The sequence below is a fragment of the Anolis carolinensis genome, chromosome 3 (genome assembly GCF_035594765.1).
Source record: "Anolis carolinensis isolate JA03-04 chromosome 3, rAnoCar3.1.pri, whole genome shotgun sequence".
Taxonomy (NCBI): domain Eukaryota; kingdom Metazoa; phylum Chordata; class Lepidosauria; order Squamata; family Dactyloidae; genus Anolis; species Anolis carolinensis.
In genome coordinates, this window is record NC_085843.1 from 164,781,261 (window position 1) to 164,799,110 (window position 17,850).

Below are 17,850 nucleotides of genomic sequence, written 5' to 3' on the forward strand. Positions count from 1 at the left end.
TTTTATACTCACTCAGCTTCCTCTTTTTCTAGCTGGATGTTTTTTAGTAGCAGCATCATTGGGAGGAGGATGAAGGAAAGCTCAAGATACTGGACTATATTTCTCTGTAATATAGCCCACAGCACCTGATATCTGATGGTGGTTTCCCATCCAAGTACTAAGCAGGGCTCACCCTGCTTAGTTTCACAAGATCAGATGGGATCTGATGCCTTTAAAGTATTTAGGCTTCATATCTTTAGAACCTTGCTATTCAGATATTCTTTCCCAAACAACCTGCCTCAATAGTTTTTGCTTTCCCTGTCCTAAACTGGACAGTGTGGAATTTTCTGTGCATCCTTTTCAAAATAAATCCCTCTGCCAGAATTCATAACAACGTGGCAGATAACAAAGACATTTCATTCTCTTCACCTTTAGTGTTTTGTTTAAATCTCTTTCTTTTATTTAACCTTGTGTGTACATGCTAAAAGGACCTGGAGGCAGCTGTAACAGTCTGAGCCATCTGGAATTGCAATTTCAGACTGAAACATTTGCATTAACCCCAGATTAGACATGTTTGGTTGTACAACTGTGAAATGCAAGTAGTTCCTTTCAAGGCACAGTCTGAAATAAGGCTGATCTTACAGTCTGGAAAAACAACATAATGTCTTCTTTTTTGCCTTTCTTTAAATAAAGCAACATATTACCTTATTGATGGAATCAATTAAGTCCGATCTGTTTTTGTGGTTTTTGTTTCTTACTCTGCATTATTTTCCTTGTTTATTCTAAGGGTTTCCTACATCCAAAGGTGCCGAGAGAGTTAAGTACCTTTCTCCCTTCTAAGCAGAGTTGGAAGAAAAAGCTTCCTGAATTCCTTTTTCGAAAGGAAACATGATCCAGAAAGGAAGGGGAGAGTTCAACATGGCTCAGTTTCAGGACTGTAGCTATGGCAGCAAGGTCTTATGGCTATACTGGTTTATTGCTTCCATTTGGTGTTACTGGAGCCTGAAAAAAATGTAGCCCCCTATGAATGGAGTCTATAGAAAACGGAAACAGTTCTCTCCTTCCCTCTGTGTTGACAGCCTGTTAAGATTACTGCTTTGTTTGGGCTGTCTTTTCAAAGCAGAGCTTTTTATGGTTTAGAATTGTTTCTCTGTCTCAACCCTCCCTCCCCCTTGATCACGTTAAGACCAGAATCCCCTTTTGGTGGCTGGGCAGGAAGTTCCAAGGTCATTGACAAAGCGATCCAGTCTGTTAACAGAAGAAAAGGAAGTGAATTAAGAAGTCTTCTGGAAATGCAAGCCAAATTCCTAAGGAATGTGGACATAAATGTTCACAGAGTATAAATCGAATTGGTCTTTCCCAGATTAGCCAGTGATAATGGATGATGGGCTACACAGGCAACCCATTTGGTTTTCTTCTGAATTCAAGGTACTAGTGATGACATTTAAAGCCCTGGACAGTTGGGGACTATGAGAGTTGAAAGAACACCTCTCTCTAGGTGTACCTGCCAGTTAATTGAGGCCCGCCTCCACTAGGAACAATACAAAATTTGAGGATGTCTGAGAATGCCTTCCATTTGGAGGTTCAACTGGTGCAAATGTTGGTTTCTTCCTGGCGTTAAGCCAAAGCATGGCCTATTATTGAAGTGCCTGTTTCCAATGTTATGCTACTCTGAGATCCTATAACAATAAACAAGATAGAAAGGTTTTAATAAGTAAAATGGAGATGAGAGTTGTAGTCTCTATATCCGGGGAGCCACATTTTGTCTAATTTGAGTATATAGATCATGATGACCAGTGGCCACATTGAATAAAATACCTTTGTTCATGCTGCTTTTCCAGATGGATTAGCTAACTTACTGGGATTCAGTAGGTTAAGAGCATAGTGTACATTGGCTAACCTTTGAGAAACTATCTTCTCTAAGCTAAATCACAATTTTAAAATTTGTGTCTTTTGTATTTGGAGGAACAAGCCGATTCATTTCATTGGGCTTAGTTCCATCAAAGTGTTCTTCAGAGCTTGAAGGCATTGGGGTTTTTCGGACTACAGATCCAGAATCCTTCAGCCAAAACTTGGTTGTTCCAAAGACACACACACACACAGATTTCCATGGCTTGATTATGTTTATAGATTTGGGCTATGCAGTTTTGCTCTAAGGTTTTGGAGAAATACCAGAAAGCAGATTTTTTTTTAAAAAAAAAAACAGAAATAGCAGAGGACATCTTTTAAAAAGCATATTATAACATCATCTGCATAATGACACCTATGGCTGCTGCTTCTTTGCTCCTTCAGAAAAGTGGGATATCTCCTTATACATCATTGTGCTATAACTGGAGTTCTGTTTTTATTTTTGCTGCTGTCTTACAGATAGTTATATGGAAAAGGTTTCCAATTAAATTGATGGGGTTTTATTACAAGTAAATGTGTTTAGGATCATGGGTTAAGTAGTAATCCTTAGAAATAAATTCTATTGGCATCAAGGGAGCTTACTTCTAAGCAAGTTTCAGGTGTAGAATATGCTTCTAAGCATATTTACCACGTAAATCTTACAGTGTTGGAGGGGGCTTAATCCTAGTTAAGTGTACAGAAGATTGCAGACTTAGTGCAATTGTGGCTTCTAAGATGGCTTGAAGAATTCAATTTTCATGGTTTTAGTTGTCTGGGCACTAAGATACATTATTAAGAAAAAATCTGTTCTAGTCTGCTCTGAAGTAAGTAGCATTAATTTCCAAGGTGCATACTCCTATATTAGTAGAAATGGAGCTGCAGTGTAATTAATTTAAACTGTATTGTGAGAATCCACAATGCTAGAATTCTGTTCTAAAGTACTTCTGAAATGACAAATGTACTCTTTGTCCTGAATCTGTTTCCAGAGTTGTGCTGAAAGCACAACAGAACTGCCTTCTCTTCTCCCTGTAGTTTTAGAGGTGTCAATATGCTGGAGCAGGTTTCAGGGTACAGTGGGGATCACATTATAGGCTTGCCTTAAAGTCACCGTAAGTCAGAAATGATTTTAACACACACAACAACAAATCTGTATAAATAAAAATGTAATGTTTGTTTGTGAGGACCTCATATCTCCCAAACTGCTTCACCGATTGCTACGAAATTTGGACACAATGTAGCATTCGAACTGACAAGTGTTTTAAGCTATTCACATACATACTATCACAAACCTGTCACACCTGAGACAGGTAAAACCATACCCCTTAGCAATGGCCAGTCAGTCTCCTTCTCCCTTAACCAACATCATAACAGACAGCTCATCGCCTTAGCAACGGCCAAGCAGTCTCCTCCTCCCTGGGCAACCGTCGTAGCAGACAGCTCCTCCCCTTAGCAACAGCCAAGCCGTCTCCTCTCTTTAGCAACTGACGTGGGTGGGTCCGCAAGGGACAGCTAGACCCGCCTCCTCACCACTTAGTTCGGCTTGACGAGTTACGTGAAGCCGAGGCTCTGTGGCCTAGCCACGGAAAGGAGGGATATTGAGAGCAAAAATTGTTTTCGTGGGCCCCAGCGAAGTGAGCGAATGATACTACTTACTTTATTATTATTATTGTATTACATTATTATAATATTTTATTATTATACTTATAGTATTATAATATTATAATATATTATAACTGTATTATAGTATAATTATATTATAATTGTATTACATTATTAATGTACACTACTATAATATATTACACTATGTAACACTTTGATTTTTGCTACTAGGTTTATCCATGTTATTATTTCCTAGGTTTCTATCCTAAAAAACATGGAAAAAGGTTTATTAAGCTGCAACTTATTTGTTGCTGCGGGACATTCTGCATCACATTATATTATTGTATTATTATAATATTTTCATTGCATTTTTTTTTCCGGGTCAGGAGCGACTTGAGAAACTGAAAGTCGCTTCTGGTGTGAGATAATTGGCCATCTGCACAGATGTTGCCCAGGGGACACCCGAGTGTTTTACCATCCTGTGGGAGGCTTCTCATTATATATCTGTAGAAGGTCCAGGGTGGGAGAAAGAACTCTTGTCTGCCTGAGGAAAGTGTAAATATGGCAATTAGCCGGCTTGATTAGCATTGAATAGCCTTGCAGCTTCAAACCCTGGCTTCTTCTTGCCTGGGGAATGCTTTGTTGGGAGGTATTAGCTGGCCCTGATTGTTTCATGTCTGGAATTCCTCTGTTTTCTGAGTGGTGTATTTTATTTACTGTCCTGATTTTAGAGTTTTACGATACACTGGTAGCCAGACTTTCAACAATAGGGAGCAGGAGACACGGGGGTCGCTCCCTGGGAGGGGTCTATGGCCTCTCCTGGCATGAAAATAACATGGGGGCGTGGCCAACAAGGAAGCTACGCTCCCTGTCATTCTCCCCAAGGGGAGGGCAGAGAAAGAAAGAGATCTATATCCATCCATCTATCTATGGTTATACTCAGAGGCAATCTTTAGGATTCTACAGTTTATAACAGGACACAGATTGTTTACCACATGGACAATAATATGTTCTATGTTCCAGAGTCGCCAAACCAGACAAGCTCTATATCTGCACAGACAATGGAACACCACAAATATTGCTTACCCACAAGCATTGTGAAGTCACATGTGGTACAGTCTCAGTTATCTGATATAAATGGGTGGGCAGAATGTTGGATAAGAGAAACTGTTGGATAATAGGGAGAGTGGCAGAAGAAGGAACCTCTTTGCTGTTGCTGGCAATCCTCCTCCTCCTCAGCAGGCTGGCCATTGAGGAAGAGAAGCCCCCAAGCAAGGAAGAGAAGGAGGAAGAAGACTATAAATGGTGGGGGCAGCACAGCCCCCAAACAAGGCTTGCATGCTGACCCCACTTCTGTTGCTGGCAATTATCTTCCTCTTCCTCCTCAGCAGGCTGGCCATCTAGGAAGAAGACAATAAGTGGCAGGGGCAGTGCAGCCCCCAAGCGAGGCTGCCCCTTCCCTTGTTGCTGGCGGTCCTCCTCCTCGGCAGGCTGGCCATTGAGGAAGAGGAGGAAGCTTCTGCCGCTGCTGCACCTTTGTCGCCTGCCCTCCCTCGCTTGCTGGCTCATTCACTGGGCTGAGTCCCGGCAGCGACAGCTACAGTGGTGGTAGAACCAGGATCCGGCCTGATGAGGGGGAGGGGGAGGGAATGTAGCCATTGATGGCTACAACCTCTCACAGAAACAGAACAAAGGGAAGAGGAGGAGGTGAAGCCTTATATGTAAAAAAAAAGTTACGTTGCAGAAGAGATGCAAGACTGCAATCCCAGAAACCAGCTTGAACGATCTGGATAAGAATCAAGGGAACCGGGCATCTACTGCAGACCTCTGAGCCAAGATGAAGAACTCGACCAAGCCTTCTGTCAGCAGTTGATCAAACAGGCACAGAGAAGATATATAGTAGTCATGGGCGATTTGAACTATCCTGATATCTGCTGGAAAACAAACCCGGCCAAGAGTACAAAGTCCAACAAATTCCTCGCTTGCCTTGCAAACAATTTTATGGTCCAAAAGGTAGAAGAGGCAACAAGGGGATTGGCCACTCTTGATCTCATCTTAACAAACGCAGAGGACCTGATCAATGCAGTCAAAGTGGTCAGATCCTTAGAGGAAAGTAACCATGTGCTCCTGCGGTTTGCCATACAAAGGAAGGCTGAAACTAAGACAAGTCAAATATGCATTCTGGATTTTAGGACAGCTGACTTCCAAAAAATGAAGGATATACTTAGTGGCATTCCATGGATGCCAATACTAAAAGACAAGGAAGTTAAGGATGGATGGGAGTTTTTCAAAAGTGAAATACTCAAGGCGTAAATGCAAACAGTGCCAACAAAGAATAAAAATAAGACAAGTGCAAAGAAGCCAGAATGGATGTCCAAAGAACTTCTAACTGGGCTAAGACTTAAAAGAGACATGCACAAAAGTACAGCTAGTTGATACTAAAAACTGTCAGGTACTATAATAGTCTACAAAAGAAAGTAATGCAGTATTTTACAGAATGACTAAAACTGTAATAATGGTAGAAATAGCAGGGATTTTCTAAATATTTATTTTTCTGGCGAGAGCATAATATTCTTTTGTTTTCTCAACATTCTTGCTACAGAGGGTATTCAATTGCTTTCAGAGAGGCTGTAGTTTTCCATTTGGGGCTATCTCTTTCTCCAATTGAAAAGAAGATTCACCAGAGCAAATAAACCTTACAAAAGAGAACAGCTAGGTTCACCTCTCCATGCCTTGTTTTTCAATTAGGAGTGACTCTGCTCTCTTCCTTGTCGCCCCAGTTAATCAGTATCAGCTGACAGCCGGTATTCTAAGGGTAGCAGAGGGTGCCTTGGGGAGAATGTATTAACATACCAGAGGTGAAGTTTGCATTCTAGGGCCTGAAGATAGTGAAGGGATAATGGAAGAATAGGTACATTTGAATCAGCAGTAGGCAGTACTGTGGAAAAAGGGAGTTCCCACAGGAGATTTGCAATCAGTGGCCAAGTGACTTGGCTGTGCAGTAGGAAATTATGGTGCTAACTCTCACCTTTGCTTTTTAATAAGCAATCTGGCAGCGAGCCACTATTATCTGGGATGCAATTCCCCTGTTCTAATCTGCAGTCTACTGTAGAATTGTTGTAAAGATTACTAAGGTCAAATGAAGAGATCTAGACTCCTTCGGCATAGCTGAATAAAACCACACATTCTCTGCTTTGAACTGGAATATATGGCAGTGTGGACTCAGATAACCCAATTCAAAGCAGATTTTGTAGGATTTTCTGCCTTGATATTTTGGGTAATATGGCGCTGTGGAAGGGCCCGTAGACATTTTAAAATCACTATATGCATTTGATTATTCTTTGAAATAAGTCTTGGCTGTCATGAAATGTGATAATGGCTGGCAGTGATCCTCTAGCGAGGTTACATGTCAAAAGGAGGGGAATCAATCATTTGAAAATACTGTATGACAGATTTTGGGCTTCCAGGATCTATATTGATTTTTTTATGAGAACCTTAAGATGCTGTGGAACATAGTGTAAAATAGCAGAGTGTGGGCAAGAAGGGATACTCTTAAAATTGAGAAAAGGTTGTTGTGTGCTTTCAAAGTTATTTCTAACATTGGCAACCTTAAGGCATACCAATTTTCTTGGAACTTTTTACCTAGAGGAGGTTTGCCAATGCCTTTCTCTAAGGTTTTGAGAAAATACTCGACCCAGGAATTTGTTTTCAGTACCAGAATGGATCTTATTCCAGTCAAGAAAAAACACACTCTTGGTGTTTTCCTTTGCACAAACTACAATGTCTGCAACCTAGTGCTGATGGGGAAAGAAGCCTTTGTGCTGTTGCTATTTTCCAGACAGATGGTAGGCCCGGGCTGTGGCACAGGCGGGAGAGCAAGCCAGCTGCAATTAACTGCAATGAATCACTCTGACCAAGAGGTCATGAGTTTGAGGCCCCTCGGAGCCTATGTTTGTTTGTCTTTGTTCTATGTTAAAAGGCATTGAATGTTTGCCTATATGTGTAATGTGATCCGCCTTGAGTCCCCTTCGGGGTGAGAAGGGCTGAATATAAATGCTGTAAATAAATAAATAAATAGTCAGAAATCTTTACCAATGTATTGTAAATCCTGCAGAGGTCTACCAGTACATTCTGAGTTACCGTCTGGCCACTCCTAATGTAGCCTTTAAGATTGCAAATATATAATTACCAATAACTATGCAGTAATTAAATGTAAATATATGCAAATAACTGGCCAATCTAATCTAGGGTAAGGTGTATTCTATTTATTTAAATAGTAACACTGTAAAACCCTGTACGCATGAATGTTAAGTCACTATAAAACGAAAAGTAGTGTGTAATTGATTGCATTATTCATGTGATAAAGACAACATGGAAAATTGAGTCCAATTCATGTGTATTTTCAGTCTCCCAGGAAATTAAGTAGAATTTGACAGTGATCTGACACAGAATTGAATGCATTATCTGCATAGACTGGCTGTTTATATAGCCCTTCCTTACCTCTATCCCCACCCACCACACCAGCTTTTATCATGTAAGCTCTAGTGGCGCTTCCTGCTTTTAGTGATTACCTCTCTATTAATTGGCTTGTTGAGGTGGAGAAAGAAGCAGGGGGCGGAGGGGAATCCCAAGAAGAAAGCCAAGGGGGAAAACATGGCAGATGGATTTTCAGGATTAGGTTCCTAATCTGTCTAAAATTAGCCATGACTAAATCCCATTGACAGCAATGGGATTTAAATTAGCCATTACTCACTTGTTCATTGATTTCAATAAGACCTATAGCATAATCTATGGATATTGATCCAGGGGAAAATTCTTGTGAGTTCAGTAGGGTTTCCCCTTAAATAGGCTTGCATGTGTTTTCCCCCCTGTAATGTCTACTTTCAACAGAATGTAGGTTTATATCAGGCAGCCACAACTTCTTTAGGGCAACCTATTTTCTTTTTGTCAGTATCAGAATTAGGCTGATCCTCCCTCTACCTGCAGTTATTTAACACACGCCATACAGTGGGTTGTTGTGAGTTTTTTGGGCTGTATGGCTATGTTCCATAAGCATTTTCTCCAGATGTTTTGCCTACATCTATGGCAGGCATCCTCAGAGGTTGTGAGGTATACTAGAACTGAGCAAGGGAGGCTTATGTATCTGTGGAAGGTCCAGGGTGGGAGAAAGAACTCTTGTCTGTTGGAGGCCAGTGTGACTAGTGTAATTAATCACCTTGATTAGCATTAATGGCCTTGCCAGCTTCAAGGCCTGGCTTCTTCCGGCCTGGAGGAATCCTTTGTTCAGAGGTGTTAGCTGGCCTTGATTGATTCATATCTTGAATTCCTCTGTTTTCAGAGTGGTGTTCTTTATTTACTATTCTGATTTTAGAGGTTTTTTTTAAAATACTGGTAGCCATATTTTGTTCATTTTCATGGTTTCCTCCTTTCCGTTGAAATTGTCCACGTTTGTGGATTTCAATGGCTTCTCTATGTAGTCTGACATGATAGTTGTTAGAATGGTCCAGCATTTCTGTGTTCTCAAATAATATACTGTGTCCAGGTTGGTTCATCAAGTGTTCTGCTATGACTGACTTCTCTGGTTAGTCTGCAGTGCCTTTCATGTTCCTTCATTTGTGTTTGGGCAATGCTGCGTTTGGAGGTCCCTATGTAGACTTGTCCACAGCTGCATGGTATATGGTAGACTCCTGCAGAGGTGAGAGGATCCCTCTTGTCCTTCGCTGAACGTAGCATTTGTTGGATTTTCCTAATGGGTCTGTAGATAGTTTGTAGGTTGTGTTTTTCATTAGCTTCCCTATGCATTCAGTGGTTCCCTTGATGTATGGCAAGAACTCTGGGCGGATCTTTGTCTTTACTCTCTCATGGCCTGTTCTTGGCCTTGCAGCTCTTCTGATGTCTGTGGTGGAGTATCCATTGGCCTGCAGAGCCCAGTTTAGGTGGTTTAGTTTACCTTGGAGATTCCATACACTGTCTTACTCGCCATTAGGGTCAAAAGCATATAAAGTTTTTCTCTCCAATCTGTGTGTCTTTGTTGATGAAGTGGGACTGTAATCTACTTTAGAGTGGGAGGAGGTGAGTAAATGTTCTAAAGTAAGAAAGGATGAAGAATGATCCTGTGTGGTTGAACAGAGTGATTAATGTGCGGCAGTTTAATGAAGGAAGGGAACTGCCTTAAGACAACAGTATAGTTCAGATCCCCTTTAACTCCTGTGATTCAATGGTTAATCTGCTTTCAACAGTTTGTCTTTCTGAGCCTTCTAAAAATTGCACTGTTGAGAACTATTGAGTTATGTGACAAGAGTTTCTAATGCAATAAGAGAATAAGGAATAGTGAAATGACAAATGGAACGGCCTTGGATTATGATTTTGGATTGCGTGATTTTAATAATTGGTTTCCAGTTGTGTGGTTTTTAATGGCTTTGGTTTTAATGTAATTGCTTATGTATGTTTGTTCATGGCATCAAATTGCTGCCTATTTTGTAAAGCTGCTCTGAGTCCCCTTCGGGGATATAATAATAATAATAATAATAATAATAATAATAATAATAATAATAATAATAATAAACAATAAATAAGACTGACCACATTCTGATTTGATCAATTAATCAATTACAGTTCAAGAGTTATAAAACCATTTGGTATAAAGCAAGTGAGCAGCATCAATAAGCCTTGATTTCTTTACTGGCTAGTGAAAAAGCCAGTTGCCTCACAAAGCAAGATAAATATCCCGAGGATTTAGGATCTCAACCATCAATGTTTATATGGGTTAGCTGTATTCCTCATGTAGTTGCTGGTAACTTCTAGATGCTTAGTTGTGCTAAGGGTACTGACTAACAGCAAACTGGAAAAAATAGTTAGGGAAATGAATCAAAAAGTGACATGTTTTCCCACACAAATATTTGTTTAAATATTGTTATCTGGGGATGCAGGAACTGAAAAACTTCCTTTACAGTCTGATTATACCCTATTTTTGTAGAGATAACACTTATGTTAACAGTTTGTTTATTTGCTACATTTATACCCTGCCTTTCTCAACCCCAGAGGAGACTCAAGGTGGCTTTACACATAGGCAACTATTTGATGTCTTAAAACAATGTACAATTAAAAACATTTTAAAATAGTTTAAATATATTAAAACATTTAAAAACAATACAATTGCTATTAACCACACTATCTACAATCGTAATCCAGGCCATTCCAGTAGTCACTGCATATAATTACATATCTATCAATTGCACTACAATTTTTCTCCGAAGTCTTGATCCCACAGCCATGTTTTCATTTTCTTTTGGAAGTCAGGAGGGAGGGGGCTGATCTAATATCCCTGGGGTATCCATAGCTGGAGGATCACCACTGAGAAGACCCTGTCTCTCGTCATTGCTAGTTGCACCTGCGAAGGAGGCGCGACCAAGAGTAGGGCCTCCTCAGATGATCTTAGACTCGGAGATGGTTCATGTGGGAGATAGGATCGGACAGGTACCTTGGGCCGGAACGTATAGGGCTTTATAGGCTAAAGGCAGTTCTATTCAGCTTATACAATCAAATCCCTCACAGCTCACCTTGTAAGAGGTGGAAACTCCTCCCAAAGACACAGCCATTTCCTTGTCAGAAAAGAAGAGGTCAATGAGACATAATCTGCAGGAACCTCCAGAGTATCCCTAGAGATCTCTGCAGATGTTTCTGAGTTCCTTTAGGGAGTTAGGGCAGTCTACAAATACATCATCATCATCATAATTATTATTATTATTGCAATATGTCCAGAAAGATAGCTGGGCACACCTTCACTGATTCCGCTGCCCTCCAACAACACGGAAATGGTAGAGTTTGAGGGAGACGGGGTAGGCAGAGGCTACATTTAAGGGGTAGCAATGGCAGAAGTAGCTATGGAGACAGCAACGATATACAGGGTGTCCATAAAGTCTCTTTACCACTTAAAATTATTATGAAAACAAATGAAAAGAGAAATATTTGGAAATTATCACAAAACGAGTAGACATTGAAGTGCTTTTTACCTCACTTAATACATCTCTATGGACCCTTCTATGCTGCCATGTAAAATCCAGATTATCTGCTTTGAACTGGGTTATATGGCAGTGTACTCATATAATCCAGTTCAAATCAGACAATCTGGATAATCTGTGTTGATTATCTGGATTACATGGCAGTGTAGAAAGGGCTATATGGGTGCCATTAGTTACAAGGAGGACATCAAAACAGCACTCGATTTCTTGCCATGTTCGCTGTAGCATAGCCTCATAAATGATGGCAATGGCATCAGTGATCTTTTGATTTAGGTCAGTGATGTCCCATTTCTTTGTTTGATAGATGGTATCTTTGACATAACCTCATAGAAAGAAGTCCAGGGGACTGATATCTGGTTAACAAGGTGGACAGGGAATCGGGCCATCCCTTCCAATCCACTGGTCTGGAAGTGTTTGATTTAGGAACTCACGAACATGCAGTCCCTAATGTGATGGTGCAACATCTTGCTGGAAAAATGCAATGTGGTTAAATTTTTTGTAACCACTGAGTACATAGAACAGATCTGATTAAGCTATCTCATCACTGGCCTTTGTAATACTTTTTTTTAAATGGTAAAGAGACTTTATGCACACCCTGTACATCTCCTGATGTAAGGCTTTGACCACTGTTCACTATGTGATAAGCTGCCCGATCTAATATCTGAAGTTCTGTTAATTACTTTTTAACTGGAAATCATTTGCTGAAGTGGGAATCAATGTGTTGGTATGAAGCAGCAAAATCTATGACTGTTCTTTTCATAGCTTTGCCAGATGTGATCAGATTTGCGCTCCTCTAAATCTTTCAGTTGCGGGAAAGGGCAAACTAGCTTTTCCAGTCTGTTTGCTTCCATCCTTTTGTTACACTATCCTACCTGGTCACACTATAGGAGGTGACAAGAGGGATAGCAAAAACCTAGAAACAAGCTAATGAGTGAGGGAGCCACATTTCCACTGTCATATAAAATCCAGATCATCATCTTTGAGCTGGATTTTATGGCAGTGAAGACTCATAATCCAGTTAAAAGAAGATAATGTGAATTTTGTACAGCTGTGTAGGACCCTCAATTTTCTACTTAATTGCTATAGCTTGGAAGGGATAGAGCAGATCTCTGGGTTGCCACATGGCAGTCCTAACTCTACCAGCTCAGCCAGTTTTAAGCATGAATTTTAAACTTGTGCCATGTGTTTCATCCCTATTCTGTGTATTTCAATATGCATTTTCTAAAATTACATTTTAATATGTATCTTTTATAGAAATATGTATATTTATAGAATTTTACAATGTTGGTGTTTTAATTATGCTGTAACCCATCTCAAACCATGAGTAGGTGTATAAGAAATAAAATTATTATTACCCAGATTTATAAAAAAAAGGGCAAGTAAAACAGTGCAGTGATGCAAAGCATGTCGGCACTAGTATTGATTCCAATGGACCCTAAGTATTCACTGGCTTCCAGGACCCCAGTAGATAGCAAAATCCATGGATGCTCAAAACTCATTGTATATAATGGTGTAGTAAACTGGTGTCCCCTATATACTCATAAAATGACCAAAAAAAATCAAGGTTTGCTTTCTGAAATGTTTCTGATGGGGGCAATTTTCAGGCAACTGACAGATGCCGAGGGCTGGTTTAAGCTCTTGGTGCCATGTTTAGGCTTCCAAAGGGCCTGCCCACACAGAGTCTGCTCAGCAACAGCTGCTGTAAGCCTGGTTTCCTTTCCTGACCCAACTTTAGGGCCCTTCCACATTGCCCTTTATCCAAGAATCTTATCTCAGATTATCTGTTTATCCCAGGTAATCTGGCAGTGGGGACTCATATATTCAACAACTCTTTATTGATTAGTCAATTTTGACCATATCAAAACATGTGAAACATACAAAACGTACATACTTACCCATACATACAGTAAAACCATGTATAGATACAAAGCATTCTGGCCGACTCATATATTCCAGTTTAAAGCAGATAATCTGGGATCAGATCCTGGGATATAGGGCAGTGTGGAAGGGCCCACAGAGGCATAGACCTCAACAGGGACAGCCCTGGCCCTGTGTTTTTGAAGCCGCATTCTGCAGGCGGACATCATGTGCCAGCACAGGCACTCCATGCCCTCAGAGAGACATCCCTTGCCAAGACTGAGCAAAGGGAGGTCTGGAACAGCGGCGGCTGTATACCTGGAACAGAGAAGGATAACAACTTGTCAGGGCAGAACTGTTCCAGCTCCTCAGGCTTTTTCCAAACAACCAGCCCCATTCTCCTGTGTGCTTTTTTTCCTGCAACCCTTCCAATTGCAGCAGCGGTGGCAGCCCTCAGTAACCATGGTGAGGCTGTGTTCCCTCGCATAAACATTACTGGGGATAGGTAGGGGTTTTTTTTCCTGGGTGGGTGTTTCATTCAGCAAGAGTGGAGTGACCTCAGCCATTGTGAGTCATCCTGCAGAGACTGGGAGGGGGGAGGAGGAAGAAAAGAAAAGCAAGCAGGGAAGGAAGGAAGGAAAACACAAATCCAGAGCCAGCTCTGTGTTGTTGTTTATTCGTTCAGTCGCTTCCAACTCTTCATGACCTCATGGACCAGCCCATGCCAGAGTTCCCTGTCTGCTGTGGCCACCTCCAGCACCTTCAAGGTCAAGGATACCATCCATTCATCAGCCCCTCTTCCTTTTTCCTTCCATTTTCCCCAGCATCATTATCTTCTCCAAGATTTCCTGTCTTCTCATTATGTGGACAAAGAACTTCATCTTTGCCTCTAATTTCCTTCCCTCCAGTGAGCAGTCAGGCATTATTTCCTGGAGTATGGACTGGTTGGATCTTCTTGTGGTCCAAGGTACTCTCAGTTCAAAACACCACATTTCAAAAGTGTCTAACTTCCTCCACTCAGCCTTCCTTATGGTCCAGCTCTCGCATCCATAGGTTACTATGGGGACCTTCATTGCCAGTGTGATGTCTTTGCTCTTCACTACCGCATTTTCCCGAAAATAAGACATCCCCTGAAAATAAGACCTAGTAGAGGTTTTGGTGACTTGCCAAATATAAGACATCCCCTGAGAGTAAAACCTGCCGAGGAAGGCACACTGAGGCTGTTAGGAATTCTGGGAGTAGAAGTCCAAAACACCTGGAGGGCCCAAGTTGGTCCATGCCTGTTTTAGCTACTAGGCCTCCCTCCAGTCGTGCCCAGTTTTACGTCAGAGCAGAGCCTTGGCCTTGGCACCGGAAAGAAAAACCTCGCGAAGGCGGAGGAGGCGAGGGCACACCTGCTCGCTCACTTCAGGAAGCAGGCGCCTCTGCTAGCAGCGGCAGCCTATGCCCCGCCAGGAACGCGCACGCCCTTGGGACCATAAAGTGTTCTGGAGGCCCGGGCTAGAGCGTGCGGGCCTGCCTGCAAACCAGTGCCATTTTAATCATAGAGCCATCCCCACATCCCTTTCCTTTTGCTTCCGTGCTCTAGCCTGGGCCTCCGGGGCACTCTATGGTCCCGAAGGCGCGCGTGTACCTGGTGGGGCCTAGGCTAGTGCTGCTGCCAGCAGCATCCACTTCCTGAGGCAAGCAAGTGCATGTGCCTTCACCTCCTCCGCCTTCATGGGTGGTTTCTTTTCGGTGCCTATGCCAAGGCTCTGCTCTGAGATAAAAATGGGCATAGCCGGAGGGAGGCCCAACAACTAAAACAGGCATGGACCAATTTGGGCCCTCCAGGTGTTTTGGACATAGAAGTCACAATTCCCACAATTCCTAACAGCCTCAGCATCATTCCTCGGTGGAGGAGGAGGGAGCAAAATAATACATTCCTGAAAATAAAACCTAGCGTGTCCTTGGGAGCAAAAATTCATATAAGATGCTGTCTTATTTTTGCGGAAACACAGTATTTTATCGAGGTTGGTCATTGCTCTCCTCCCAAGGAAGTAAACGACTTCTGATTTCCTGGCTGCAGTCTGTGTCTGCAGTAATCTTTGCACCTAGAAATACAGTAGTCTCACTTATCCAAGCTAAACAGGCCGGCAGAAGCTTGGATAAGCGAATATCTTGGATAATGAGAGATTAAGGAAAAGCCTATTAAACATCAAATTAGGTTATGATTTTACAAATTAAGCACCAAAACATCATGTTTTACAACAAATTTGACAGAAAAAGCAGTTCAGTATGTAGTAATGTTATGTTGTAATTACTGTATTTATGGATTTAGCACCAAAATATGATATATTGAAAATATTGACTACAAAAATGGCTTGGATAATCCAGAAACTTGGATAAACGAGGCTTGGATAAGTGAGACTCAACTGTACAGTTGCCTCCACGTTTTCTCCCTCTATTTTTCAGTTATCAATTCGTCTGGCTGCCATAATCTTGTTTTTTTTAATGTTTAACAGCAACCCAGCTTTTGCACTTTCTTCTTTCACCTTGGTTATTTGGCTCCTCAGCTGCTCCTCGCCAGCTCTGTAGGGATATATTATAGGGGGCAGGCAGTGTCTGGAACAAGGAGAGGCAGCAGAGAGAGAGAAAAGGCCCTGCGGATGGGATTGCGGGAGGGGCCTGCTGTTTCCTTCAGCCGAGAAAGAGGTAGCAACAAGGCAAAAGAGCCGGTCAAGCAGGCCCAATCACCGCCCGGCCTCCTCGCCCAGCCCTGGCCGCCCTTGGAGCCAAGCATTCTCGGCCTGGCGGGGAGAAGAGGGTCCCCACTTGTTGCGCCCCCTCCCCTTGTTTTCCCCATCCCAGAATATCCGCGGCCTCCCAGCTGCTCCTTCCCAATGGCGCCCGGGGGGCCCAAGGCGCGTGAGGAATGATGGGAGCGCGCCCGCCCTCCCTCGCGCCTGCCTGCCTGTGTGGGTCTCCTCACGGGGAAAGGGAAGCCACGGCATTCTTGGCTATAATCTCAGAAAGAGAGAGAGAGACGTCATCACGAATAGGGAGGAGAGGCGAATGGTGTGCTTCATTGCTTGACGACGTTGGCCTCTGAGGCGAACGGCGTGTGCCTCGTCGCGGCGAAGTTTTCCAGCCATACACCCCTCCTCCTCTTCTGTGGGAGAAATGCCACAGACGGACGCTTCCCCTCCCGCCTTCCCTCCGCCCTTCGCGTTTTTGTCTGGCGTAGGGAGGGAGGGAGCGAGCGGATGGCGCGTTGTGCCGGTCTCCATGGCAGTGGGCGCGCGGGGGCGGAGTGGGCGGGGCCTCCGCAGGAGCAGCCGCGCGCCTCCCTCCCTTCCTCGCGCCTCCCTTCCCCCCCTCCCTCGCTGTGTTTGTGTCAGGCTGCTCGCGGAGGCTGAGGCGGCTGCCCGGCCGAAGCAGCAGCGACGCACCAACAGTCGGCCTCGGGCGCGCGCGGCTGAGGCGAGGGGGGAGAGAAAGAGAGAGCGAGAGAAAGCGAGAAACAGCCGCCCTTCCTCCCCCTTTTCTGGCGGACGAGGAGAGGCGCCTCTCTGGGCATGAGCGACCCGTAGAGGCAGCGAGGGAGGGAGGGGGAGGGAGGGAGGAGGAGGCGGTTGTTTGGCTGGTCGCTCAGTCAGTCGGTGGGTCTGCACTTCGCCGCCATGGCGGCGGTGGAGTCGCGGCCGGAGCTGGTGGGGAAGCGCTTCTTGTGCCTGGGCCTCGGCGAGGAGCCGCCGCCGGAGAAGGGCCGCTGGAGGGCCGGCGTCATCCGCACCGTCTCCCACCGGGACTCCCTCAGCCCCGAGTTATCGGTAAGGAGGAGGAGGCCGCTTGTCGGCTCGCTCGTGTGTGTGTGTGTTTTTACCTCAGGAGCAGAGGAGGAGGCCCTTCCTTTTCTCCCCTTCCCTCCTGAGGGCCCTTTTGAGAGGAAGGAAAGGGAGTGATCCCCTCCTCCCGGACCCAAATATCGAAGATATGTGGGAGGGGGGTCTTTGTGGCGGCTGAGGTGGTAACAGGACACTCCCCCCTCTGCTTGAGGAACGGGGGGGTGGCGGAAAAAAGGGCGACGGGGAGTTTGAATATGACACATCCGCTGCTCCCATGTCCCCCTTTTCTAGGCCTCAGAGAAAGAGGGAAAGGAAGGGGGATCCAGTTGGCCAGCAGGGGGAGGGGGTCTCCCACCTCACCCCACCCCTTCCCTCCTGGCTCTGTGGAGAAAGGGAAGCGCCTGCTGCCTGGGTTTTCTCCATCCCCCCTCCCCCCCTTCTGTTTTGCTCTCTCACTCGATGTGTGTGCGCGCGTCTGCATCTGTAGTGTATCTGCAACCTGGTTGACGTGGATCGTGAAACGTAGAGAAATTATTCCGAGTACAGCCTTCCCTGGCCGCCAACTGTTGGAGATTTGCAGATGGGAGCTTTCAGAAAAGAAGGGTGCTGTGTGATTTCTTTTCTTCCTCTCTTTCTCTCACGCGCAACCACACACACGCGCTCCTCTGCTGTCGGTTTGC

At 43.8% G+C, this 17,850-nt stretch overlaps 1 protein-coding gene across 3 annotated transcripts in view; it reads left to right on the forward strand.

The window, feature by feature from the left end:
• Window positions 1–17,850, forward strand: part of jmjd1c (jumonji domain containing 1C) — a 158,339-nt gene that overhangs the window by 9,027 nt on the left and 131,462 nt on the right. Inside the window, exon 1 of one of the 3 annotated variants that reach the window (XM_062975765.1) lies at window positions 16,713–17,155. The exons of 1 other annotated variant lie outside the window; for it this stretch is intronic. In XM_062975765.1, the coding sequence (XP_062831835.1) occupies window positions 17,006–17,155 (150 nt within the window). In that variant the 5' untranslated portion in view covers window positions 16,713–17,005. Of the gene's footprint in view, window positions 1–16,712; window positions 17,156–17,850 lie in introns of those variants that run through there. One more of the 3 variants, XM_062975766.1, reaches the window with a different exon arrangement.